At 41.3% G+C, this 25,575-nt stretch overlaps 1 protein-coding gene across 20 annotated transcripts in view; it reads left to right on the top strand.

The window, feature by feature from the left end:
* Positions 1-4,458, top strand: part of NRG1 (neuregulin 1) — a 200,690-nt gene extending 196,232 nt beyond the window's left edge. For 13 of the 20 annotated variants that reach the window (XM_059685453.1, XM_059685452.1, XM_059685454.1 and 10 more), the window contains one exon: positions 220-4,458. In XM_059685453.1, the coding sequence (XP_059541436.1) occupies positions 220-871 (652 nt within the window). In that variant the 3' untranslated portion in view covers positions 872-4,458. The remainder of the gene's footprint in view (positions 1-219) is intronic. The other 7 variants (XM_059685461.1, XM_059685460.1, XM_059685456.1 and 4 more) reach the window with 4 other exon arrangements.
* The last annotated feature ends 21,117 nt before the right edge of the window (positions 4,459-25,575 follow it).

Genomic DNA, 25,575 nt, shown 5'->3' with positions numbered 1-25,575 from the left:
TGATCTGTGCATGTACTCCTGTAAGGAAACTCTTGGCTTCATAACTTGAGATTCCAAGGGTACTGAATGTCCTAGTGTAAAAATCCAAGAAGTATACAATGAACAGAAATTCTTTGTTCTCTGATTATATAATATCGTGAACTCTGTCCCCTTCCCCTCCCTACTCTATGACTCCTCTTATTCCACCACACTTATGCGGGGTATTCTGTGCTCACACAGGTATGTGTCAGCCATGACCACCCCGGCTCGTATGTCACCTGTAGATTTCCACACGCCAAGCTCCCCCAAATCGCCCCCTTCGGAAATGTCTGCACCTGTGTCCAGCACGACGGTGTCCATGCCCTCTATGGCAGTCAGCCCCTTTGTGGAAGAAGAGAGACCTCTGCTTCTGGTGACACCACCACGGCTGCGGGAGAAGTATGACCACCACCCTCAGCAATTCAACTCCTTCCACCACAACCCCGCGCATGAGAGCAGCAGCCTGCCCCCTAGTCCCTTGAGGATAGTGGAGGATGAGGAATATGAAACGACCCAGGAGTATGAGCCAGCTCAAGAGCCTGTTAAGAAACTCACCAACAGCCGGCGGGCCAAAAGAACCAAGCCCAATGGCCACATTGCCAACAGGTTGGAAATGGACAGCAACACAAGCGCTGAGAGCAGTAACTCAGAGAGCGAAACAGAAGATGAAAGAGTAGGTGAAGCCACCCCTTTTCTGGGCATACAGAACCCCCTGGCAGCCAGTCTCGAGGCAGCACCTGCCTTCCGCCTGGCCGAGAGCAGGACTAACCCAGCAGGCCGCTTCTCGACACAGGAGGATCTGCAGGCCAGGCTGTCTAGTGTAATTGCTAACCAAGACCCTATCGCTGTATAAAAATCTAAATAAACACATAGATACACCTGTAAAACTTTATTTTATATAATAAAGTATTCCACCTTAAATTAAACAATTTATTTTATTTTAGCAGTTCTGCAAATAGAAAACAGGAAAAAAAAAACTTTTATAAATTAAATATATGTATGTAAAAATGTGTTATGTGCCATATGTAGCAATTTTTTACAGTATTTCCAAATGAGAAAGATATCAATGGTGCCTTTATGTTATGTTATGTCGAGAGCAAGTTTTGTACCGTTACCGTGATTGCTTTTCCACAGTATTTCAGCAAAACCTCCCATATATTCTGTTTTCGCTGGCTTCTTGTGCATTGCATTATGATGTTGACTGGATGTATGATTTGCAAGACTTGCAACTGTTCCTCCGTTTGCTTAAAGTAGCACCCAATCAGTACGTCTTGTAATGACACATCCATCCAAATACTCGTCTCTTCTGTACGAAGTTTTCTTTTGCTTTCAGTCTATGAAATGAGTCGTGTCTACTCTGCCAGCCAAAGGTTTGCTTCACTGGGCTCTGAGATAATAGTAGATCCAACAGCATGCTACTATTAATTACAGCAGGAAACTGCATTAAGTAATGTTAAATATTAGGAAGAAAGTAATATTGTGATTTTTAAAATAACTATATTATTCATCAGAAGACAGCTTGCTCTCACTTAGAGGAGCTATCACTTATTTTATTTCAATTTATTTTTCTTGACAAAAAAGCAACAGTTTGGAGGGTAGCAGAGAAAATGGGTTCTGGCTTGCTATTAGGGTAAGACCAACACCTTATCAGAGGACTCAATGTCACTTTCTCTCTGGGGGAATGACACAACGGCACATCTATTTGAAGATCAAACCAGGGCTGGACAAGGTGCAATCATTCCTGACTTGCATTTTTCACTGATTTTGGAGCTAGTGATTGGTTCTGTCTTCTTGACTTGAAAGAGACATGCTATGGCACAAACACCCCAGCTCCAACAGCACACTCAGCACTTGTCTGAAATGCCTAGAGGGAAACGTGCCTGCTGTGCCTAGTGGTGACTGGTCATCATAGGGAAATAGAGTGTCCAGAAGGAGGGATTGATAGAAGACACAGGTGGAGGGCTGATGTGTGGCATGGGTTGCAATTTTAAACAATTTTGTTGACCACTCCTTTCTCCTCATTAGTTTCCTCTTGCTTTTCAATGTCGCCTTGATTAGGTCATGACTATGCATGAACAGTTTTGTCAGGAATGGCCAACATGCATGTGATTTGTGACTAGTAAGAACATTCTGAGAGTGATGCTTCATCAGGCAACGTCAATAGTGTTGGAAAGATTGCACCTTTCCCTGCAGAAACACGACCCCCTCCTGTGTACTGACCTCTTGATTCCCAGCCTGTATCACCCATTTCCTCCTTTGTTTTTGCTTTACTCTCGCAAAACAGGACTAAGATGGGTCTAAACTTTGCATGTTCTCTTGGGATTGTAAATCCAAGGAGGGCCTATAGGTATTAACATTCGAAAGAACTGCTAATTCAGGAAAACAATAGCTTTTTGTAAAAATTGCAGGCCCCTGTTTTACCTGATACCTGCCGAATCTGGCTAGAGCTTTACTGAGGTTCCAATTAGACTCCTGGGAGCCATGTGAGAAAATGGGGAACAGGTTAGCAAGGGGTCCAAAGTACCAGGCATGAAGTCAATGAGAGTAACTGCTGCTTGTTGGCAGGTGAACTGAACCTATTTCTTCACCAAATTTCTATGTTAAAGGTAAAGGGGAGAAGACACATGCAGGTAGGTCTTAGAAGAAAAATGCAGGCTGGGCATGAGTCATGTCATTGAGCTCCTACATGTTTCTACAATCCACAGAGATGCCTGATTGGTTGCAGGTCTTTAAAGTTACTCTGAGTATTTGATATCCCAGGCTGCCCTTCACTGTTCACATACTACTTCCTCTGTGCCCAGCAGTGCCCTCATCAGCTTGTTAATCCACACGGAGGGGCCCCTGTCAGGCTGCACAAGTTGCACTGATTTCCCAGGTCTGTAGACATGAGTAAGCTCACGGCAGGAGGAAGAAGACAGTCAACCCAAAGAGGTTCTATAAGTTATTCTAATATTGCCTTTGAGTCAGTCTTGGACTATTTCAATAAAAAATTCCTATCACAAATTAAAACTACAACTTTTGCTTCTAATTCTACAGACTTAGGAGTATTCACATGTCTCATTCTGAATAATTTCAAGAAGAAATAAAATCTATCAAGAGCAATGAACAACATGAAAATTGTTGTAAATTTTCAGGTTACAAAATATATATGAAAACCTAGGATAAGAGGAAAGTTTCTTTCCAATTTGATTCTAGTCACTCACAGAGGGGGGGGGGGGGGCGTTATTCGGGACAGCATTACCTGTAAAGCCAGAGCTTCCCTTGATAAGAAAGGCCAGCTGACTCCTCAGGGCTACCTGCTGCGGCCACCGGATTTGTGTTCACAGGGACATCTCTATGATGTTTAACTGCCACGTGGCTCTCAACCACCCACCCTGTTTATAAACTCAGGCAGTGCTGTGGCCATTCAAAGGAGGGTGAACCTGTGTTCCCAGCAAATGAAAAGCTTCTGTGGGTTTTTGGGTAAATGCCCAGAAGTTCCACAGCCACTCTGCCCCCTGGAAATCATATCCGAATGAGGGGTATGCAGTGGAACATAGTATATGCAAACTTCTTTTTCTCACTCGAGATTCCTTTACTATCCTACTCTCCCTTCTTGCCTGGTATGACTTTTTTCCAAGAGTACCTGGACAGCCTCATGCTTTCTACAAACTAACACTCTACCAGGGTGTATGTGAATGTGTTTCAGACACCAACATGCTGTAGCTTCCTTGTTTAAGTGTGACTGTCTTGATACAGGTGGAGTTTATCCAGGGTAACTTGCTCAGTAATTATTCCTATTTTTTTCTGCCCTGGAGTTAAAAGGGGCACAGCTCACATTGGTGAAAATAAGGAAGGCTAGTTTTATTATTTAGCACTGGCTGCATTCCACCAGCCACAGAGATGAGATTTCTATCTACAAAGGCCCATGAAACACTGCAGAGAAATGCAGGCAAAGGGAAATGGCCACATTTCACAAGTTCTATTATATATTCTTTTGTAAATACACCATGTACATTACTTAGATGTTTTCCTAAATCATTTACTGTCTTTATGAGTTAATGTCAGAATTTTACTCTCTCAACTTACTGTATAACATTGTAAATAACATAATGTCCTTTATTATTTATATTTAAGCATCTAACATAGAGTTGTTTTCATATAAGTTTAAGGTAAATGTCAAAAAATATATGTTTTTTGTTTTTCTTCACTTTAAAATTATGTATCTTTTTCTTTTTTTAAAGAATAATTTATTGTTCAGGAGAAAGAATGTATATGTAATTGAAACTATTTGAAGAATGCACATTTGAAAGCCGTGGGGGTACTGATAAACTAAAGAATTCCTTATCCAAAATACTAAGCAATAAGTAATTGTGATTTATTTAAAGTTTTGTTCATTTTTCCATGAACGAAATACTGCAATAAAAACGCCACTCTGTGGAGACCTGGGAGTGTTGCTCAGCAGACTAACGTTTCAGTCTGTTAGACCAGCACCTTTCGTGTTCCTGCAACAGATGTGCTAATATAGGAATGTGTTCCATGGACCCCACATCATCTTGTCTGTGCTTTGCTTTGGCCTCACTGTCTATTCTTGAGTCATCTGCTGCCTATTGATTCTTCTTGCCACTGTATTCCCTGTTTAAGGGGCCACACCCAAGCAATTTGATGCCCCCCCCCCATTACACACAATAGCATGTCAGAGAGGACATTCTAGGCATGATCACTGGGTCTTGGTTGTTAACATGTTCTGTAGTAACAGCAAGAAACTTCTTCAGACTAATGGAAATGTCAACATGGCAACCCATGCAGTCATGAGAGGAAAACTTGTCATTATCATTCAAATAGTCTGATGGCCACCATGGCCTCAAAGCAGCCAGTCAGAACCTGGCCATGCTAAGCTTCCTATCGCTTCAGTCAATTTATTTTCCATCAGGCTCTTAATTTAATGATTCACTGTTTTAAGAGGAGATAAGGCTAAATTGGGCTCATTCCCTTTGTTCTATCAATAAGTTAAACTCAGTGTCCATCTTACTCCTCAGGGAAGGGTGTATGCATGAGAAATGTCCCATATCCTAAAACTCACAGAAATGAGGATATTACTTTTCTTGCTGAAATTAGCCTAAACAAAAGCCATATTTTAACGAATAGTTATTTGCATGGGTGGTACTCTTTATATATTTCAAGCATTTTACTCAATATTCCTAACAGGGTAAGAGCAAGAAGAGGTCAGCAATCCTTTGGGGTATACAGTGGCCCCCTTTGAAGTCTGATGATACCTGAGGCTTCCCATCAACATCACATATAGCCAAATTAAATATCTGGGTAATTGTTACTATTCTCCATTCACTTCAACCATGTAGACTCTTGCATGTCAAACACATGATTCATGTTACCTACCAACAGTTCCACTAGTGTCCTCTCCAAAACAGTCTGGATGTCTAGAAGAGTCAGAGTGAACCTTATGCTAGTTTTACTATTTACATTACTAAATTTTCAAAACTATTCAGAACCTTGCATTTGTGTCAACTGTGATTTACATGCACACACACACACACACACACACACACAAATGCTGAACACACACTAACCCAAAGCCACCACATTCTTTCACCTATTCAATTAAGAAAATCAAGGATTGAGCAGAATTTAAAAATTAAAGATGAAGGCATTTTCCTATGTCTTCAAATTGAAGCTGAGGCTTTGACCATCTCCCAGATTGAAAACTACAAGCTGTCTTAGTGATTTCTGTTTAAAATTGGGTACCGAAGCTATATTTGAGGCAGATGCATGTATGGTGGAGGGAGGTATGGAGAGAGTGAAGATACACATATTGCCAAATTAAATATCTGGATAATTGTTACTATTCTCCATTCACTTCAACCATGTAGACTCTTGAATGTCAAACTCAGGCCAGCTCTCCGAACTAGCAAACAATCTATCTTTCCAATGTAGTGTCTTCCCCATCATTTGATTTCTTTGCTCTCTGTCCTGATGATTAATGACAAGAGGACTCGATGTTAAGGATTTGGGGTTAAGAGAGGCAATTCTTAAATCTAGAGATTTAGGATGCTGGAAGGAATGGGCGTTGTTTGGTCTCATGTGAATCAGTCTGCACTCCATCTTTGGCCAGCCCTCCCTGAAATGGATAGCATGAAATAAACTTATGAAAACTATTAGTCCAAATGATTAATTTGGTAGGAAATAGAAATTCTTTCAGTTTATAAAAGGCAGAACCATCCTACTGCTACAAAAAGCACCAATATTTCTAACCTTTCTGGCTGTTGTTGGTCAATTAGCTGGGCCCAATCCTCCATGTTATGCTCCTGTTGACATCCTGAGACTGCGGTTGTTGGGCCTCTCTGGTGAGCTGTTGGTTTTGCACTTCAGTGAGTTCCAAAATATCATCCATAAGGAAAATAGGAAAGGACTTTGTTACCTGGAGGAAAACCATCATGATCTACCTGATTCTTTTAAGAACAGAGTAGAAGGAAACCAGTAATTCCTAAAGAGGAGACAAAATGTGGCAATGGTTCCACCCAGGATCTTTTTCTAACCCTTCCCCTTCAAAATGACTTATTGAGACAATTTGATGGAGGAAACAACATCCCTTCCCAACCCACAGCATGCTGAAGAGGTTAGAGAATTATTTGTAGATGTAAACATCATTTATAGCTTGTATAGATTTGCTCATAAGCAGAGAAATAACCTGTTAAGTATAAGTAACATTTTATCACATTTTATGACTTAAAACATCCTTTATCTCCTTTTCATTCTCACTTTTGACCTTCTGGGATATTGATATACATGATGAGGACAATTTAGGCTCAGGGAAGTAAAAATCTTTACTGAAGCTACACACGAGTGAGTTGCAGAGATAACAGTAATATCAAAGTTTTCTTACTACAAATATTATTTCTACTGACCATACTCCTCCCAACCCTCTGACCCAAGAACAAACAAGTCTTTCATTTTTGATTTTTGATTACATGGACAGTACATGTTACAACCAAAACCAAGTTCCTATTTGAAAGACAGTGAGCCCCTCTGACTTAGGTTTAGAGATACTCTAGAACCCAATTTGCTTGGCTCTATGTACCTTTCCCTAAACAGAGCTTCCTAAGGAAATGAAGTGTAGCCATGGGAATGAATCCTCAGTTTCAATATGTAGGTAACACCTGCAGCAGAAAGAGTATAGCACTTAGCAATTTTGTGAATTTGCACGATTTCCTTCTTCAAGCTTATTTCCCAATCTCTAACATGGCAATTCAACGGACTTCACAAGGCTGGGATGTGGTGGCGATAAATTTGAGCACATGTAAGGAAGCCATAAAATGTCCACCCCATAGTGATTTTCAAATACTACCTTCCATTGCTTTTTCCCTTCCAGATTCTTAAGATTTGGAACCTAAGTTTCTCAGTTCTAAATGACATACTCTACATTGCACACACTGATCAAATAAACATATCATTTCTCCAGTGTAGTAAGCAAATATTTGCAACAAGTAAATTCCCTTTTAATAAGAACTATATGTTGTGCAGCATAATCACTAACCAGCATTAAAGTTGCAGCTCAATAACTTCATGTATTTTATGTTTGCTTCTTGTGTAGCCATACCGTTTTACTCTAATTTCAGTGTCTTATTCTATTAATGTTTCATTATAATTCACAGAAATTTACTAAAACATAACTCTTTATACAGTTTTCATAATTCCACCTTCAAACTTCATTGCAAATATCTACTAAGACAAACAGACAAAAAGATCCTAAATATATAGGATGCCTATGCACACCATTTGCCTTAGTTTGCACCCAGAATGTTTAGACATATTTCCTTTTTTAAACTGTAGTCCAAAGGCCCAGCAAAAGGTCTGCCTGCAGGGAAACAACATCAGAGGAGTTAAGTCTCAGATTAATTCCTAAACGTAAGTAACCACTTGGTTTATAGATGTTTCTCAGCAGCTCCCATTACCCAACCAAAAGTTCTTAAGGTTCTACTCACTCTTCACTCTATGCATAAAACAGAATTCTTGTCTTGGGTCCAAAGCAATTAATAATTTATAGATTTAAGTTTGTTTGATTCAATCCTTTAAAACTTTATTCTCCATCAAGGGTGGCAGGTGACTTGGTCTTATGATATATATCACCAGGCTCGTGGCATAGACATTGTTAATAGTAAGAGAGTCTCATATAATTGTCCACATAGCATCCTTCATTTAAATAAAAATGTATTGCATTGAAATAAAGTTGCCTTTATGTTTTAAAAAATAAGGAAGTTTTCTTATTTTTTAAAAAATAATCTAGATATAAGCATTATATTTCTTAATTATGAATTACCATCATGAGTTAAGCTAACACTTGTCTTCTATTCTGTGACTTTCATTAGGTGAATCCTTCTTGCCTGACCTTGAGCCCTTCTCTTGAAGTGAGACACTCAGAGAGACTTCAGGTTAGGGTCATTTTCTAGAGCCCTTCTCATTTCTCACAGTTGAGCCTAACATGAACTTTTCATCTTCACCATTGGTGTGTACTTTACTAATCAATAAGGTTACAAAACAGACAACTTCCTCTTGGGTCCTAGAGCCTCACCATGAAGAATAAGGATGATAGGAAATGCCACGTGGGAGAGCCACTTGTTCTGAGCTCCTCAATTCCCAGCAGCCAGGTTCCTTCCAATTGTGAGATGAATCTGACATCATACAAGAATGTCTCCACAAAGACCTCACTCTCCCTTTAGATTTTCTCTTTTTTTTGCAAAACAAAGGCCTCTGTAGTAACTCCTTAGTTCATATCCCTTCTTTGATCCCTTTGATTTCAAAACATCTGAAGTCATAAAGCCATATAACTTCACACTCTGAACATAGTCAGAAACTATGGGATTTAGGATTTAAAGTGATTTTATGAAACTAGAAGTCCTTTTTTATTTGATGTAGTCCATTTTGAAAACTTGAAAGCAAACCACACAGCATTGCATCTTCTCCATTATCTGCTTGACTAAATTGTCTTTCACAATGTGAAAAGATGCTTACTCCACCACACATTTTGAGTTCTGCTTTGTTTATTTGAGGAGTTAGATCTCTAGTCAGGAATCTGAGGGAAGGACCTTGGATTCTTCCTGCTAAAATGTTAACACCAAGCTATTGGAATGTACAGCTCCAGTTAGAGTCAAAATCATGTCAATTATCAAGCAAAGAAGCAAGTAAGGGAAAATAGCCCCTCATCTGGTTATGAGAGAACATTGACCATACTAGAACCTGAGCAATATTCTAGGTCTCTTCCTCCATATCTAACCAGTGATAATGGTGACTGTACCATGGATATGTAAAACAAACCCCTCCCTTCCTTCAGAGCCCCACTGCTTCACCCTTGGTCAGCCTCTTCCATTGGACCCCATTAGCCTCCTAACTGGTCTGCTTCCTTCAGCTCCTATGGGACATCCTTCACATTCTGCTAGAAAGTTCTCTTATAAGTTGCAAACCTTATTGAACCATTCTCCTGGTTAAAGCTTTCCATGCCTCCCCATGAAGCTCAACTCCTCAGCCTGACCCAGGATGCTCTTCACAGGCCTATTTCTGCCAAACTCTTGTAGCTTGGCATCCATTCTCACCCTTCATTCCATCTTATGACTTCCTGTTTCCCAAATACACCACACCAGTGTTTATCAAACTCTGTTCATTGGCAGATCAACTTCATGGTGATTGTCATGTCCACAGTACCACCTGTATTATTTTTTGCACATTGTTCTCATTAACCTCATTTTTAACTAAAATAAAGTCATTTCAAATGAAACTTTGTATCAATGCTGTGAATGGAAAACTGAAATCAGTTGCCACAATAAAAATAAAACTGTAAAAAATTTATATAATAAAAATGGAACAGTGTAATTAAGTTCTAAAAAGATCATGTTGACCGCTATCATGTCTGAGTCAAAACCTGCTCTCTGACAAAAAGGGAGACCAGCAAGTGTTAGTGGGATGGGAAATCTATTTGGGAAACAGAAATATTGGTGCATTGAGGTTTATTTCATGCTAGTTCTTAAAATCATTTGGGATGCAACATTCAGTCACCCACACATCTTAGACAACCACACAGTGTTGTGCTTGTTATAAATCCCTGCCCTGGTGTAGACCACATCACTTTACAGAAACTCCCTTCTCCACTTGTCCTTCCAACAAACCTCTCTACTCTTTCCCTGAGTAAAGAGGGTGTCCTTGTTTTGGAATCCTTCCATGAAATTTCTACCTTTTCCAGATGTAAAGGGCTCCTTTGCTGTCTCATAGCACACCATAGTATTTTTCATCTAGCTCACAACTTCTGATTAACTGAAAGTCCTCCCCTAGGAGGTCATGTACTCTTGAGGGCATTGTTCTCTATGTACATCCAGTGCCCAGCTCAGTGCCTGGAAGATGGCAGATGCTGAATATCTAGAAAATAAATCACTGGCAACTAGAGTTCAGGATATTTACAGAGGCTGACAAGCATGTGAGGAATCTGGGTGATCACAGGCATTTTTAAAACCAACATCAAGAAAATGGTAGCCTGTCGGTCATCAAAACAAAGTTAGAAGCCTAAGAAAGGGGAAAGAAATTTGCTAAGACAATTAGAGGTCAGAGTCTAAGAGACGGAAGCCCCATGGTAGATTAGATTTTATAGTGAATACATGACTACTTCATGTACCTTTCTCATTTGATTTTGACACCCTCTCCATGGCTTAAAATTAGCCCTTCATATCTATTCTCCCTTTCCCCCTCCACTTCTTTGAAAGAACCTGGAAATAAAGCCTTTTAATTATTATTGTTCGACTAGATCAGTTTTATAAAGAAGTTTCACCATGCAGAATAAGGAAGATAGGAAATGCCATGTGTGAGAGCCACGTGACTATTGCATTTAAACCAACCTAAGTCCCTAATCATTTGAAAAGGTACAAAGAAAACCTTGCATATAACAAGCTTTCAAAGAAGTTTTTTAATACACAGTTTGAGTAAAATATTAAACCAACATGTTCTAGAAGTCGGTGGAATATATAATTTGTCATTCCAGATAGAATGGTAATTTGCAAGACTGAGTATTCAGTGATATTTCTGTATTTCTGGATGATTCTGTTTCACGGGTTAATGTAATATAACTAGATGTAAGGGAGAGAAAAAATAATCTACCTTTGACCATACAAGATTTCTTTTCCCAATAGTTTACCTAGTCTAGAAGTGCAGTCTTCTTGACCAATTAAAAAGAGATCTGTCAGATGGTCTATTTAAAAGTAAAGCTTTTATTGTGGTTGTTTATCTTAGTGAGTCTAAGACTGACCTCGAATTTAGTTACCCAGAGATTAAAATAATATAACCATGTACAGAGTAGTTAAGTTTTACTGGTTAATGTACAAGTTCAGAAATATGGTGACCTACTAATGGAAATTTATGCAACTTTAAACTTCAGAAGAAAATGGATAGGAAACACAGAGACTTTTTTTTAAATTTTAGTGCATTGGGGTATCACTGACAGTGAACTTATCACAGCTGCAACCCCTGATGAATTCTATGTTTGTCACACTCAGAACTAATTTCCTTTGCTGTCTATTTGGTGATGCCTGACGGGGCCAGCATTGTGCACAGCATCATGGTAGCAGATACCGCATTGCTCATGACATCATCAATTCTGCACCTGAAATGTACCAGGTTGATAAGGAGACACTGAAGTATGACTATCTCAGGAGCTTGGACATGGTTAAATATATGAGGTCAGAACATCCTAGCTCTAAGACGAGGTTACTGGTTAATTTTCCTTATAAAATCAAGGTCCAAAAGATTTTGAATAAGCCATTTAGATTATTATAACTCTTCCCTTTGAGCTCACATCTTAAATATGTAAAAATATTGAGCTTTCCCATAATTTCCCAGCCAATAACGTGAATAAGGTGAAGACTTGAGAAGAGCAACTGGACACTCTTTGGTCGTCATTTGGCCCTGCCGCTACTCAGACTTAAAGAAAATGTGAGGAGTAGAAACCTTCTGCTCTTTCTTGCCCATATTCATATACCCACATTCCATTCTGAAAGCTGGAAAGTATAGTGAAGCTCTCCCTAGACCCAGCCTACATTATGATACAAGAATAATATTGTGTAGCCCAGCTGGCATGGCTCAGTGGTTGAGCATTGACCTATGAACCAGGAGGTCACAGTTCAATTCCAGGTCAGGGCACAAGCCCAGGTTGTGGGCTTGATCCTCAGTGTGGGGTGTGCAGGAGGCAGCCGATCAGTGATTCTCATCATTGTTGTTTCTATCTCTCTCTCCCTCTCCTTTTCTCTCTGAAATCAATAAAAAATGTACATATTTTTTAAAAAGAATAATATTGTGTAAAAAACATGAATTCTGAAACCAACAAGGTCTGGGTTTGAGTCCTTCCTCTTATACTTGGGAAATTTGGGCAGTTTAACATCCATAAGCCTTGGATTCACTGTGAGGCTTCAGCAAGAAAATTATTGTATGTGCCGGCTTTCATAAGGTACTTTGCCACATAGTGAGTGCTCAATAAATATTACATCTTTATTGGTGGTAAATTTCTTGTGTAGGAAAGCTAGCTTGTATGGCAATGAGAAGGGGATAGACAGTGTTCCCAAGCTTAGCAACCCAGCTAGCTTTGGTTCGTCCTGGCCTGCCTGTGGAGAACTCCCCTGGGAAAGCTAGTTGAGGGAGGGTGTGTGCCATCAGAAAGCTGGGTTCCAGGTTCTGCCACCAAAATAGAGTGTCCTTTTGCTCACCCAGCTACACCAAAACACAGGAAGGCAAACTTCCACAGAACTGAGTTAGCCCAGTAAAGCAGATGTTTCTTTTTCCCTGAGAAAAGAATTTTACAAATTCAGAAATGGAAATGATAGTTCGCTCCATCCAATTAGCAGGAGCTAATTCAGATTTCAAGGTCATTGTGCACCGTGTACTCCTCCACATACCCAGTGCTTTGGCTTCACCCCCCCCACCCCCGCCACTCTGGTTTTGTAGCACAGTGTCCCTGTGCACATTGTAAACAATCACAATTTCCATTTTAGGATTTCATCTCCTGGTGATGTGCTGCAGTCCCCAGTTTTAGGGAATTGATGCTTGGCAAACGACTAAAGGTTTCACAGATTATGAAGGTCATGGCACAGTTTTCTCCTGCCTTATGGCTTAATTTAATTAGATCTCCTGTAATAGCTCAGCAGCAAAATTGTGCTGCAGAATGGGCTCCAATTTGCCCACAGGCAACCTCAAGAGCAGAGCTAATATGAGATACGCTGGATGACTCATCAGCTAGTGGAAAAGCAGTGAAATTTTTTTTTTCAACAGGATTGAGAAAGGTGACTAAGAAAGCTTCCCTGAGAATAGACATCTAGACACCTGGGAACTCTGCACCCACAAGATCATTTAAAAATATGCTTACAATGAAGTAATTAGCAAAACACTGTCTGACCTTGAAATTATTCTGGACCTTGAAGACCCTGATGGAAGTAACTAAACCCAGCCATCCGGGACTTTGATCAACTATGTCTGCCCCCAACAGAGCAGCAGGGACCTCAGTTAGCAGAAAGCTCCTCTAGGGCATGAGGCCCAAGCAGACAAGTCAGGAGACCAAGATGCTCTTTCTTATTCTGACAGATGCTGAGTTACCTCATGCTTTTACAAGGTTTCAGATGTGCGCAAGTTCTGATATTGATTATCCTTGTTGGGGACACTTGCTTCACAGATGTTGTTTTTCAAACACGAAGCAAACCGAGGCCCTGAAGTCACAGGATGTTTTGGCAGCTATGTTCAGCCTGCATCGAAAGGCATCCCTGTGGGATGCAGCTTTTCTCTGGTTCCATTTCACTTGCAGTCTTCAGAAGGAAAAGACTGAGAGATAACCGGTTGGGTGGGTGCCATGTGATGGAGATTTTCTTTCAAAATGAAAATGAGGAGAGCTTTAGACAAGTGACAAATGACTTCCCAAGGGACTACATGTAACCAGTCATTCCACTTAAGGACAGGATTGCAAGCTAAGATGGTGATAGAGATGGCCTAGGAAGACAAGGCTCACTGATGTGGTCATTTGGTACAGCCACATGGCCCTGGTCAGGGTTGGAGATGGAGCCACTCTGTTCCTGTTCACAGCCTCAGCACACCGCCTGCCCACTAGATGTTTGAGAATCAACGTCCTGCAACCCCTTCCAGAATTGATCCTCCAAAAAGATACATTCAAACCTCACTCATGTACACAAAGGTCATTCTTCCATTGAACAAACACTTACTGGGTATTTGTAATATGCATGGTCCCTGGGAAAGAGCTGGTGATGCAAAGATTAAAATACACCTCGTTTGAATACACCTAATTCTTCCAAGAGAGCACATTCTGGTTCTGGAGGCTAATTCATAAACAGCCACCATGTGACCGCTTGAGAAGGTCGTGCTTCTGTGACAAGAGAGGACGTGGGATCTTCCATCACGTGTTCACTGCCAACTCTGCCACATAGGTGCTATGTGAACTCTGGCATGTTACTAAGCCTCCTGGAGCCTTGATTATTTACTTGTAAGAGTTGAAAGCTCTGAAAAGGATATTGTTGGAGTAACTAATATATGTATGAGAGCATCTAATATGCATCTGGCACCAAGCAGAAGCTCAGTGATAGTCACAATGGGAATTTAAAGGTGCTGTGATAATGACATCACAAAGTGCTATGACAGCACAGGAAAGAACTACTCTCAGGGGGTTATAATGTAGCGAGGGTTTAGAAGAGTTGTTGCTCACCCAACAGAGAACTGGGTAAAGATTTCTGCAAATTAATTTTCATGAGAAAATGCCCAGAGAAGTGAATGAGCAGGATCTTTTGGTAGGTGGAGTGGAGGTGGATTCAAATGTAAGGCTAGCTGGGACTAAATTTTGGAATAAGGTCATTGTGGAGGCAATTAAGGAAGTGACAAGTTCAGAAATGGAATTTATAAAATTAATTCTGGAAACCAGGCACTAAGGCAGTGGAGTAGAGAGAGACAGAAAGAAAGAATTTAGGACCTGAAGGTAATGTATGTGAGTTATGATCATCAGGATCGAATCTGTATTAGTGCCAAGGAAGATGGAGACTAGGAAATGTATTACTGTGGAGGGGAGTGTAGGAGGTGGAGGGAAAAAGGCTTGATGACCAAACAGAAGTGGGGTGGGAGGTGGGAGAGAATCCAAGGTTGCCATTGAGTGTGGGCTTTGAAAAGGTTGCCAACATCTGTTCTGAGAAGTTTGATGGAGCACTCCTCACACTAATAGAGGTCCAAGAGGCAGGGCCTGAGACAAGGCCGGCACTCTATTCATCAGAGTAGTCAGGTCTGAGTGTAGCGGTGGACTATGAGTGCTGTGGATATCCTCACTCAATCTTCCCAATAATATTTTGAGGTAGATATTATCATTCATACTACAGATAAGAAAACAGAAGCTCAGCGATGTTAATCTTCTGTAAGGCCATCCAACCAGCAAAGGCTGGAGTTGGAAATCAACCAAGATTTGCCTCATGCCAAAGCCCCTGCTCTTAACCACTTCCTTCTATCTGTTCTTCTTACAGAGATGCCTACCTCTAAGATTTTACTGAAAAGCCACTTCAGAGTGTCACCCGCCTTAAACAAAGACAATCCCTCTCCACAATAACAGATTTTTTTTCTTGGTTTAACAATTGAGAGAAAATTCTGACTGAAGCTACGTCTTCCACTTTCAAGTTATTTATTATAGAAGCAACATTTGACTAAGCCAGGCATGAAACTCACTCCTTCCCATATCTACATTCATTCATTCATTCATTCATTCATCACTCACTCACCCACAACCTATTGGTAGTATCATACCAATGCTCTTTGTTCTCTGGTCCTGTGTTAGCTGTTTGAAAATGTCTGGGATACCTTTGGAAGCTCTCCTGACTCTATTCTTTATGCTACCACCTTCCATGGGAAAAGTCTACCTGCTTTGACATGCTGACAGTTCATAAAGGAATAAAAGTGTCTCTCTCACTTCTGGGATTGCTGAAAATGCTACAGATAATTTTTATCATTTGAGGACCTATGTTGGGATCTGCCTCATCAGTCTTTCAGAAATTTAAGGTTTTAGTGTCAATTAGTAATTATAAAGAGTGGTAAACTTTCCATGTCAGGGAGGACTGGGCTGGCCTACCAGTGGGTTAGTATGCCTCAGTTGTGACTATTTCATTATGGAATACAGTGATTTGCAAAATGAGTGCTAGCCAGTGCTGGTCACCCAGATATTCAAGCCTGCTTTAAAAATGAGACATGCATGCCTGTTTTGAAAATGAGGGGATCTTATCTCAATGGGAGTGTAGCACAGAAAGCATATTGTGTGGCTATCAAAATACAGTTACTACTACAGGTAACAGGGTAAGCCTGATGACTGAATAAAAATGCCAGACCTCAAGGTTGAGGGTCAGATGGTGAACTTGATATTCCTTCTCTACAAACAGTGTGCCTTCTTCTACAAAGATTAGATCACTGCTTTTGCTTTAGTTTCCAGATGATCAACTATAGCATGCACCACATCATATTAGACCTACTTTCATGGCTGACTTCCAACTAGTCTCAAGCTATTAGGAATTAAGTTGGGTTTACCTTTACCCCTAATGCTTAGCTCAGCACCTGGAACTTAGAAGGTCCTTGATAAATATTGTTCAGAGTTACAGCTTTAGGCATAACTGTAGATAGGGACAATTTCTTGACAGAAGAAAGTAATTTAGTTCACTCAAGATTCTTCTCTGCACTAGTCTTGCCCAAGATAAATGGCAAAAAAATATGTTGTTTAGGGGAGGGCAGGCGAGTGGTTGGTTTTATAAAGAAGATGGATCATAATATTATGATGTGGTTCTTATACTGTGTGTGTTACATGCCACTGAGTCAGCTCCAACTGCTGGGGACCCCATGAATGACTGATATCCACAACGTCCTGTTTTCAATAGCCCTGCTCAGATCCTATAGACCAGTGGTTCTCAACCTTCCTAATGCCACGGCCCTTTAATACAGTTCCTCATGTTGTGGTGACCCCCAATCATAAAATTATTTTTGTTGCTACTTCATAACTGTAATTTTGCTACTTTTATGCATCATAATGTAAATATCTGATATGCAGGATGTATTTAGGTGACCCCTGTGAAAGGGTTGTTCGACCCCCAAAGGGGTCACGACCCACAGGTTGAGAACCATTGCTATAGACTCATGCCTATTATTATTATTTCATTATATATATATAAAAAAGTCAGGGTCAGTAACATCCAAAATGACCGAAGGAATGACCGAATGCCAAGCTGCACATGCAGCAGGCTCAGGTGGGCAGGGATTGGCGAGTGGGCTGAACTGCTGACCTCTCTGAGCCCTTGCCTCTCTCTCTCTCCGGGCCTCGGTAGCAGCTGAACCTCTCTCTCTCTCCCAGAGGTCAGCAGTTCAGCCCACTCACCAGCAAGCAGCCTGGGGTGGCTGCTGATCAGCCCCACCTCTCTGATCAAGCCTAGAGATAGGCCCAGAGATGCTGACTGGCATAGAAACCGACCAATCAGAACCTAATCTGGGTGAACTGTGAAGGCAGAAACTAAGGTGGGGGCTGAGAAGGGGTTTTAAGGGCAACAGCTGTTTGGTGTAAGGTGTAAGAAACCAGTTCAATTTTTTAATGACCAGTTTGGCAGTATAGTGCATATGGCTAGCTATCAGTCCAGACATAGGCATTATGTAGTTTTGTCTACCAAGAGCATCTCCTCCTGCTGAAAAAGCCCCCCCCCCCCAATTTAAGCAATCCTATCCTATATAATCTATCAAATCTAATAATAGAGAAACATGGTAATTAGCTGTACCTCTGCTACCCTTCCCATTGGTTAATCAGGGAGATATGCAAATTAACTGCCAACCAAGATGGCGGCCGGCAGCCAGGCAGCTTGAAGCAAACAGGAGGCTTGCTTGCTTCAGTGACGGAGGAATCCAACATTCCCGGTCTGCCTTGCCGGCCTCTGAGCTTGCAGTTTAAGAAACATTGTTACAAATATAGAAGCTAAACAAAACCCCAGAAACCTGCTTTTAGCCAGCTGGGATCTCAGAGCTGGAGTGAGCAGGACTGCAATAGTGTTACAATTATAGAACCAAAACAAACCAGATACCTGCTTTCAGCAGCCGAGGCCTCAGAGCTGGAGCCAAGCCTCAGAGCTAAAGCTGGCCCAGAATAAAAAAAAAAAAAGAAAAAAAGGACAGGTTGGGAGTTTCAGTCAGCCGCCAGCCTGAAAACGGCCCTCAGCCCCTCGCCCAGACTGGCCAGGCACCCCAGTGGGGACCCCCACCCTGAAGGGGGTGTGACCAGGTGCAAACAGCCATCATTCTCTCATCCAGGCTGGCCAGGCACCCCAGTGGGGACTCCCACCCTGATCTAGGACACCCTTCAGGGCAAACCAGCCAGCCCCCACCGGTGCACCAGGCTTCTATCTTATATAGTAAAAGGGTAATATGCCACCCAGAACCGGGATCAGCGGAGCTGCGAGGCCTCCTGGCCCCTGGAGCAGTGTGACAGGGGGCAGCGCCCAAACTCCCTGATCACCCTGCAGCTCTGTGTGTGACAGGGGGCGGGGCAACAACCTCCCTATCCACCCTGCTCTGTTCATGACAGGGGAAGGTGCCCCAACCCCCTGATCAGCCCTGCTCTGTGCCTGATAGGGGGGAGCTCCCCAACCCCCTGATTGCCCTGCAGCTCTGTGTGTGATAGGGTGCAGTGCCCTGCTCTGTGTGTGATGGGGTAGAGCCATAACCTTCCCATCGGCCCTGCCCTGAGTGTGACAGTGGCGGTGCCCCAACCCCCTGATTGGCTCTGCTCTGTGGGTGACAGGGGGCGGTGCCCCAACTCCCCTATTGGCCCTACTCTGTGAGTGACAAGGGGGAGCTCCTCAACCCCCTGATCGGCCCTGCTCTGTGCGTGACAGGGGGAGCTCCTCAACCCCCTGATGGGCCCTGCTCTGTGCATGACAGGGGGGAGCTCCTCAACCCCCTGATCGCCCCTGCTCTGTGCATGACAGGGGTTGGCACCGCAACCTCCCTATCGACCCTGCCTTGAGTGTGACAGGGGGTGGCGCCCCAACCCCCCAATCGGCCCTATCCTGAACGTGACAGGGGGTGGCACCCCAACTCCCCAATCGGCCCTGCTCTGTGCATGACAGGGGGTGGCACCCCAACTCCCCAATCGGCCCTGCTCTGTGCATGACAGGGGGCGGCACCTCAACTCCCCAATCGGCCCTGCTCTGAGCCCGACCAGGTGCTACACCTAGGGATTGGGCCTGCCCTCTGCCACCCGGGAGCAGGCCTAAGCCAGCAGGTCATTATCTCCCGAGGGGTCCCAGACTGCAAGAGGGCACAGGCCGGGCTGAGGGATCCCTTCTCCCCCCTGAGTGCACAAATTTTTGTGCACCAGGCCTCTAGTCTATACTAATAAAAGGGTAATATGCTAATTAGACTGGGTTGACCGGCCATCTTCCGAAACATCTGACTTCCTTCTGGACAAAACCATGGTTGTAGGGGCCAAGGCAGAGGCAGTTAGGGGTGATCAGGCTGGCAGGGGAGGGCAGTTGGAGGTGAGATCAGGCCTGCAGGGGAGGGCAGTTGGGGGCGAGATCAGGCCAGCAGGGGAGGGCAGTTAGGGGTGATCAGGAAGGCAGGCAGAGGCAGTTAGGGGCGATCAGGCAGTCAGAGAGTTTAGGGGCAATCAGACAGGCTGCCAGAGGGGTTAAGGACTATCAGGCAGGCAGGAGGAGGCAGTTAGAGGCAATCAGGCAGGCAGGCAGGTGAGCAGTTAGGAGCCAGAGGTCCCAGATTGCAAGAGGGATGTCTGATTGTAGAGGGTGCAGGCTGGGCTGAGGGGAACCCCCACCCTCCCATGCATGAATTTTGTGCACCAGGCCACTAGTTTTTACAAAAGAAAAAATTCTCAGTAAAGAAAGAATAAAGGAATGTGTGGTGCCTTCAATTAATGTAATGGGTATCTCAATTTAGGTATCAGAGTCAGTCATGCCTGGGCCTGTCTGTTGAACTGGTGGGAGCAGCTGCCAGAAGCTTGTTTGCATATGGATTGAGAGTCCTCTTGGGAGAGTTCTCATTCTGAAGAAAGAAGTTGCCTGGTAACAAGAGTTTGACCCTTGGAGACAGCTTTATCCAACAGAGGAACAAGGAAGCCTGAGTACAGTGCGGTGCCTGTCATCCAGCTCTTTCTTCCAACTGGATGACGTGAATCTATGCCCAAGTGCTGGGAAGAGTGGGGAGTCTAAACATACAAAGGTGGGGAAAAATGAATGCTTTATTAGTACCCTTTTTAAACACTGGAGTACAATTCAAGGCTTTAGGATTCATCTGATAGACTAAAACTTAAATGGAAGGGAAAAAATTTCCCATTTCTCATTAAAAAAAAAAATGTTTTGGTATGGGGATGCCCTCAAAGTATTCATTTCAGTGCATAGTAGAGCAGCAACAGTACTAGGGTGACACTTTAATGTCCAGTGAAGCATTAAGAATCAATGTCTATAGGATGTGGTACTATCCAGATGATACTCATGGAGATATATCTGCACTTGAAATGTAGCAGCAGAGGGATAAAGTGGACCTCAACAGAGGGCTGATGGGAAATTGTTGCAGCCAATGAACCAGTGGTACCAAGGACAAATGGTGGTGCCGTGAGGAGCTGTCAAGATTATAGCATAATTGACTGGATTTAACAAGATCATGAATCTCTAGCCCAGGATGTTACAGAGCCAACATCCCATGGCTATGCTTGAAAAATCATTGCTAGCTGCCTTTTCTTTTCTAAATTGACTTTTTATTCAATGTGATACTCTTTTTAAATATGTTCTTTGGCAAACTGAGGAATACTGAATTAATTCAAATATTTTGTTTATGTTTATTTTTCTTAATTTAGCTCCATGGGGAATTATGTTCACTTATAAGAATACAAACAAATGCAAGCAAGATCAAACAAATTAAGAATAATCAAAACATTTGAAACATACTTAATCCTCCTCTATTTAAATTTTAAATTGAGATTTCAACTATAGCCATAGTATCAATTTATGCACATTTTTGTTCCATAGCTTCCAAGCTCTTTTGTTATTCAGTATAGTCTTTATCCTCACCTCCACTATCCAGAGAGTAAAGCATTATGATCTTAACATAGGAGACAGATATGCTCATGCTCAGAGAGGGCAAACGACTTCTCTAAATTGTACCAAGAATCCATATTTTTCTTAACTTGTGTTTTTTTTTCCTTTTACCTGATTGTATAACACTGAGGAAGTGGTTCTGTGTAGCACACTGAAGCACATCCCTTATACCCAATGTAACCAATAATTGCAATTGATAAATCTCTGCCAGGGCCAGTACGGGCACCGATAAATGCCCAAAGCAAACATCAGTAAGTGGCTACATTGACTGTACATGCTTATCAAGTGAGGATAAATTAATAATAAATAAGTCAACAAAATATTATTTTCAGCTCTTTTATATTTAATATTTTAAAATATTTTTTCAAGATTTATGTAATAGGAGACATTTTTTAAACAAGAAAACAATTCTAGTTATAAAAGAAGTAAGTTCTGGAGATTTAATGTACAGCAAGGTGATTATAGTTAATAACACTGCATTAAAAACCTGAAAGTTGCTAAGAAAATAAATTTTAAATGTTCTCACCACACACACAAAAATGGTGACTATGTGAGGTGATGGATGTATTAACTAACCTTATTGTGGTAATCATTTCATGATATACAGGGTGTCCCCCCCAAAAAATGTATACACACTTTAACAGCTTATACTTCAATTGATGTTTCTTTTCAGATTTAACCCATTGGAATTAATGATTATTCAAAGTGTGTATACCTTTTTGGGACCCCCTGTATACGTATATCAAATAATTACATTCTATGTCTTAAACTTATACAATGTTTTATGTCAATTATATCTGAAATAAAGCCGAAGAGGAAAAACTGACCATTGGACCATGGCTTCAAAATTTTGCTTAGAAAAAAAAAAAAGCATGCTTACAAGACATACATATGTGACTTGCCTAGAATTTACCTGTGAAACCAATCCAGGAATGGAGGTAGAGAAAAGGAAAGAATAAACAACTCTTAGGTAAAGTTTTGACATATAGAAAATTTAACTTGAAGACCTCAACATCCCTTTCCTTCTTATTCTACTTCTCATGCTTCCTTACTTAGTTTTTCTGGAAGCTCTTCCTTAATAAGTCAGTGCACCTAAATCTTTGGCACAATGTCTGCTTCTGGAACAATACAACTATAACCGAATGATAGATAACTTGGAGACATTCAAAGAGGCAGCAGAAATCATTCCCGCTTTTATTGCTATTCCTGCATTGGTGCCTCCTGGCCAGAATATGAGTGAGTGAGTGAGTGAGTGAGTGAGTGAGTGAGTGAAGCCAGCTAAGGTGGTGGCTATTCAAGGCCATGGAGACTCTGTCCAGGAAAAATGCCGAACAACCCACAATTAGTGTGGCTCTGCCATGTGAGCATGGTCTTTCTCTAACATAAGGGTGTCTGCTGTTTAAATTTTTGAAAGCAGAGATTATGCCTCAGGTGATTTGAGATAGACTGGCTGTATTTGACACTGAGCTAGAATGATGTAATTTATGTTATCTTGGATTACAAAGAAAAAGTAGTAAAAATACATTAAAGATATGATGCTGAAGATTTAAAACTTCAAGAGTACTCTATTATTTTGGATAAGGCATGTGATCTGTGCTACAGTTCCTGTATCCTAAACAATTAGAATCAGTGTGCTTCTCTACCTGTCCTAGACAGTGGTGATTAGAATATGACGATGTGTGGATAAGTCCTCTGTACATGCTAATAACACTTATGGTAAAAGGGGATCAAAGGGGAAAATAAATAAATAAATATGTATGACCGAGTAACACCAAAAAAATAGCTTACCAATATCTAGTTATAGTAATTACAATTACTATTGTAATTTTTTTAGAAACTTGAAGGAATAGCTATTTACTGATGATCTATCTCTTTTTTCTTAGGATTAAGTTATACTGAGATTCACAAGCACACTAATCTATTCATTTTCACTTTCTGGTGACTTTCAGGGATAATGATTAAAAGTTTATGATTGTTAGGGAGGGTAATCTGGAGCAATAATTTTACCACTAAAATGTTTTGTTGATATATAAGTTCACCAACAATATTTTTATTCTTGGTTAAAGTAAGATAAATGTTGAGAGAATCCCTCATTTATATCAACAATTCTAAATTATCTTCATTGTTTTCTGAAAAGCAAATACAGGTTTTCTTATTATTCAATCTAGTGAATTTTACCACTTTCCCTGCATGTGTTAATGAATTCATCTTTAACTAGGAATCAATGAAGAGACAATTCCTGCTTGAAAGAATTACTGATTCATCATATCTACAAGAAAATATAGGCAGGGAACTTAAGGATGCTTAGTTTAATTTCAAGAAACTAACTGCTTGTCAGCTGATAAATCAAAAAATGATTCAGTTCTATTAAATTAGAATTTCTCTTGTAAAAATATTTTTATATGTTAAGCAACTGAAGAATGATACTAAGAAATAGCATAAAGTCAATAAACCTACACATTTGCCAAGAATTTTAACAAGATGGGAAAATGTTCAAAATATATTAAGATTTTAATAGCTAATGTTTAAATTCTAAAAAATATATGTTACATATTCCCCATCATATATATGCATATATATACATATATTTATATCGTAATAATACTTCAGGACAAGCATAAATAGGTATCCCTGGATGGTAGAATTATAGGTAATATTTATTTTCTTCATTGTGCTTTAGACATTTTTCAAACTTCCTACAATGGACACTCAATTTTAATTATAAAAATAAAACACTTCTATGGAAAAAAAAATGCAGTCTTATCAGAACATGTCTAATTTGGTTTGAGGCTTGTGTGGAATTTGGGCAAGACTATTTCTCCTCCCATTGTGCAATTCTGTATCTTCTCTCGTGGCCTGAGCTCCATGAGGGCAGACTCCCTTGTCATTCTTGTTCATCACTGTGTGAAGCACAGAAACTTGCACACAGCAGGGGGTCAATAGGTAGGTGTTACAAGAATGAATGAACAAATAAAGATAGTGATGAGGAGCAAGGGCAGACTCCTAAGTTAAAGAAGCAACATGAACAGATAAATGAGATTGGTAAGGCCCAGTTGCACTGCCTATAGAAGATAACGGGGCAGCTGAGCCGCATGGGAATTAAAGGGAAGCGGTGAGGACTAGGAGCTCCAGTAGCCACGGAACCTCCACTGTGGACCAAATGCTGTCCGAGCTTCTGTATGTGCAGCATCTGGTTCTCCTTACGACAGCCTGTGAGACGCTTATTATTTTTTTCCATTTGCAGATGAGACTCTGAAGCTCCCTCAGTTTAAGTGAGTTGCTCAAAATGGCTAAATTGTAAGAGGAGTTGAGATTTGAGCCAGAGCTATTCGGCCCCCAGGGACCCTTCTTGATCCCTGCACAGGAGGCGGCAGCGTAGGAAGCCTGTGCATGCAGGTGGACAGATTTGTAAAGGCAGCAGAATGCCACTGCTTTGAGAAGAGGATGGATCTTTAGGGCATCGAACTGGAGCAAAGCAGCATGTGACTTTTCTCATCCCTCCCTCCCGTCTCTCTTAACATTGCCTTCATCATACTTGGAACTCCCACATTTCTCACACCTTTGGGCTGATTTACAGAATAGCTTTGGTAAAATGCCCATACTAAAGAGGGAGGGATTACCAAAGTATGAATAATTTTTCAGGATGAGTTATCAGAGTGTAAACTCCCAAAGGAATCAGGCATGTTTCTTCTGTTGAACTCTGTCATCTTTTAAAAAGATCTACTTAAGTGCCAGTCACTGTCTAGGGCCTTTGATATGCACTGGGAACAAGACAGGTACTGCCTCTGTCTTCTTAAAGTTACAGTCTAGGAGACAGAAATGGTCATTTAAAAAACAAAACAAAACATGTTTTTATTGATTTCAAAGATGAAGGGAGAGGGAGAGGGAGAGAGAGATGGAAACATCAGTGATGAGAGAGAATCATTGATTGGCTGCTTCCTGCACTCCCCACACTGGGGATCAAACCCGCAACCCAGGCATGTGCTCTGACCAGGAATCAAACCATGACCCCCTAGTTCATAGGTCAATGCTCAACCACCACGCCATGCTAGCTTGGCCAGAAATGGTCGTTTTTGTTGCAGGTGGAAGAAGGTAGGCAAAAAGGTTGAAAAGAGAACATCATGAAGTAGTGTCCAGACAGTGAAGAAAAGCCAGGGTTGGAGCCAAGACATTTAGGAGGGGCCATGGAGTGGTGTGAGAGGGAGGAGGAATCCGGAGAGGGAAGGTCTGCATTCTGCAGTAACATGGCCTCCCATCCGTAAGGCAGCCCGACAACATCACATTTTCCTTCTAAATTCCTGCCATCTTATAAAGGAATTAATACAATAAAGCTTCAGCATGAATCTTGCTTGTGTGAGAAAAATGAGCTTTGAATCATTAACAAGGCAAGTGCTGTTACATACTAATGATACCATTTCCCGGT

The sequence above is a fragment of the Myotis daubentonii genome, chromosome 2 (genome assembly GCF_963259705.1).
Source record: "Myotis daubentonii chromosome 2, mMyoDau2.1, whole genome shotgun sequence".
Lineage (NCBI taxonomy): Eukaryota > Metazoa > Chordata > Mammalia > Chiroptera > Vespertilionidae > Myotis > Myotis daubentonii.
The sequence above is the reverse complement of the archived record's forward strand: the minus strand, read 5'-3'. Positions and strand labels throughout refer to the sequence as shown.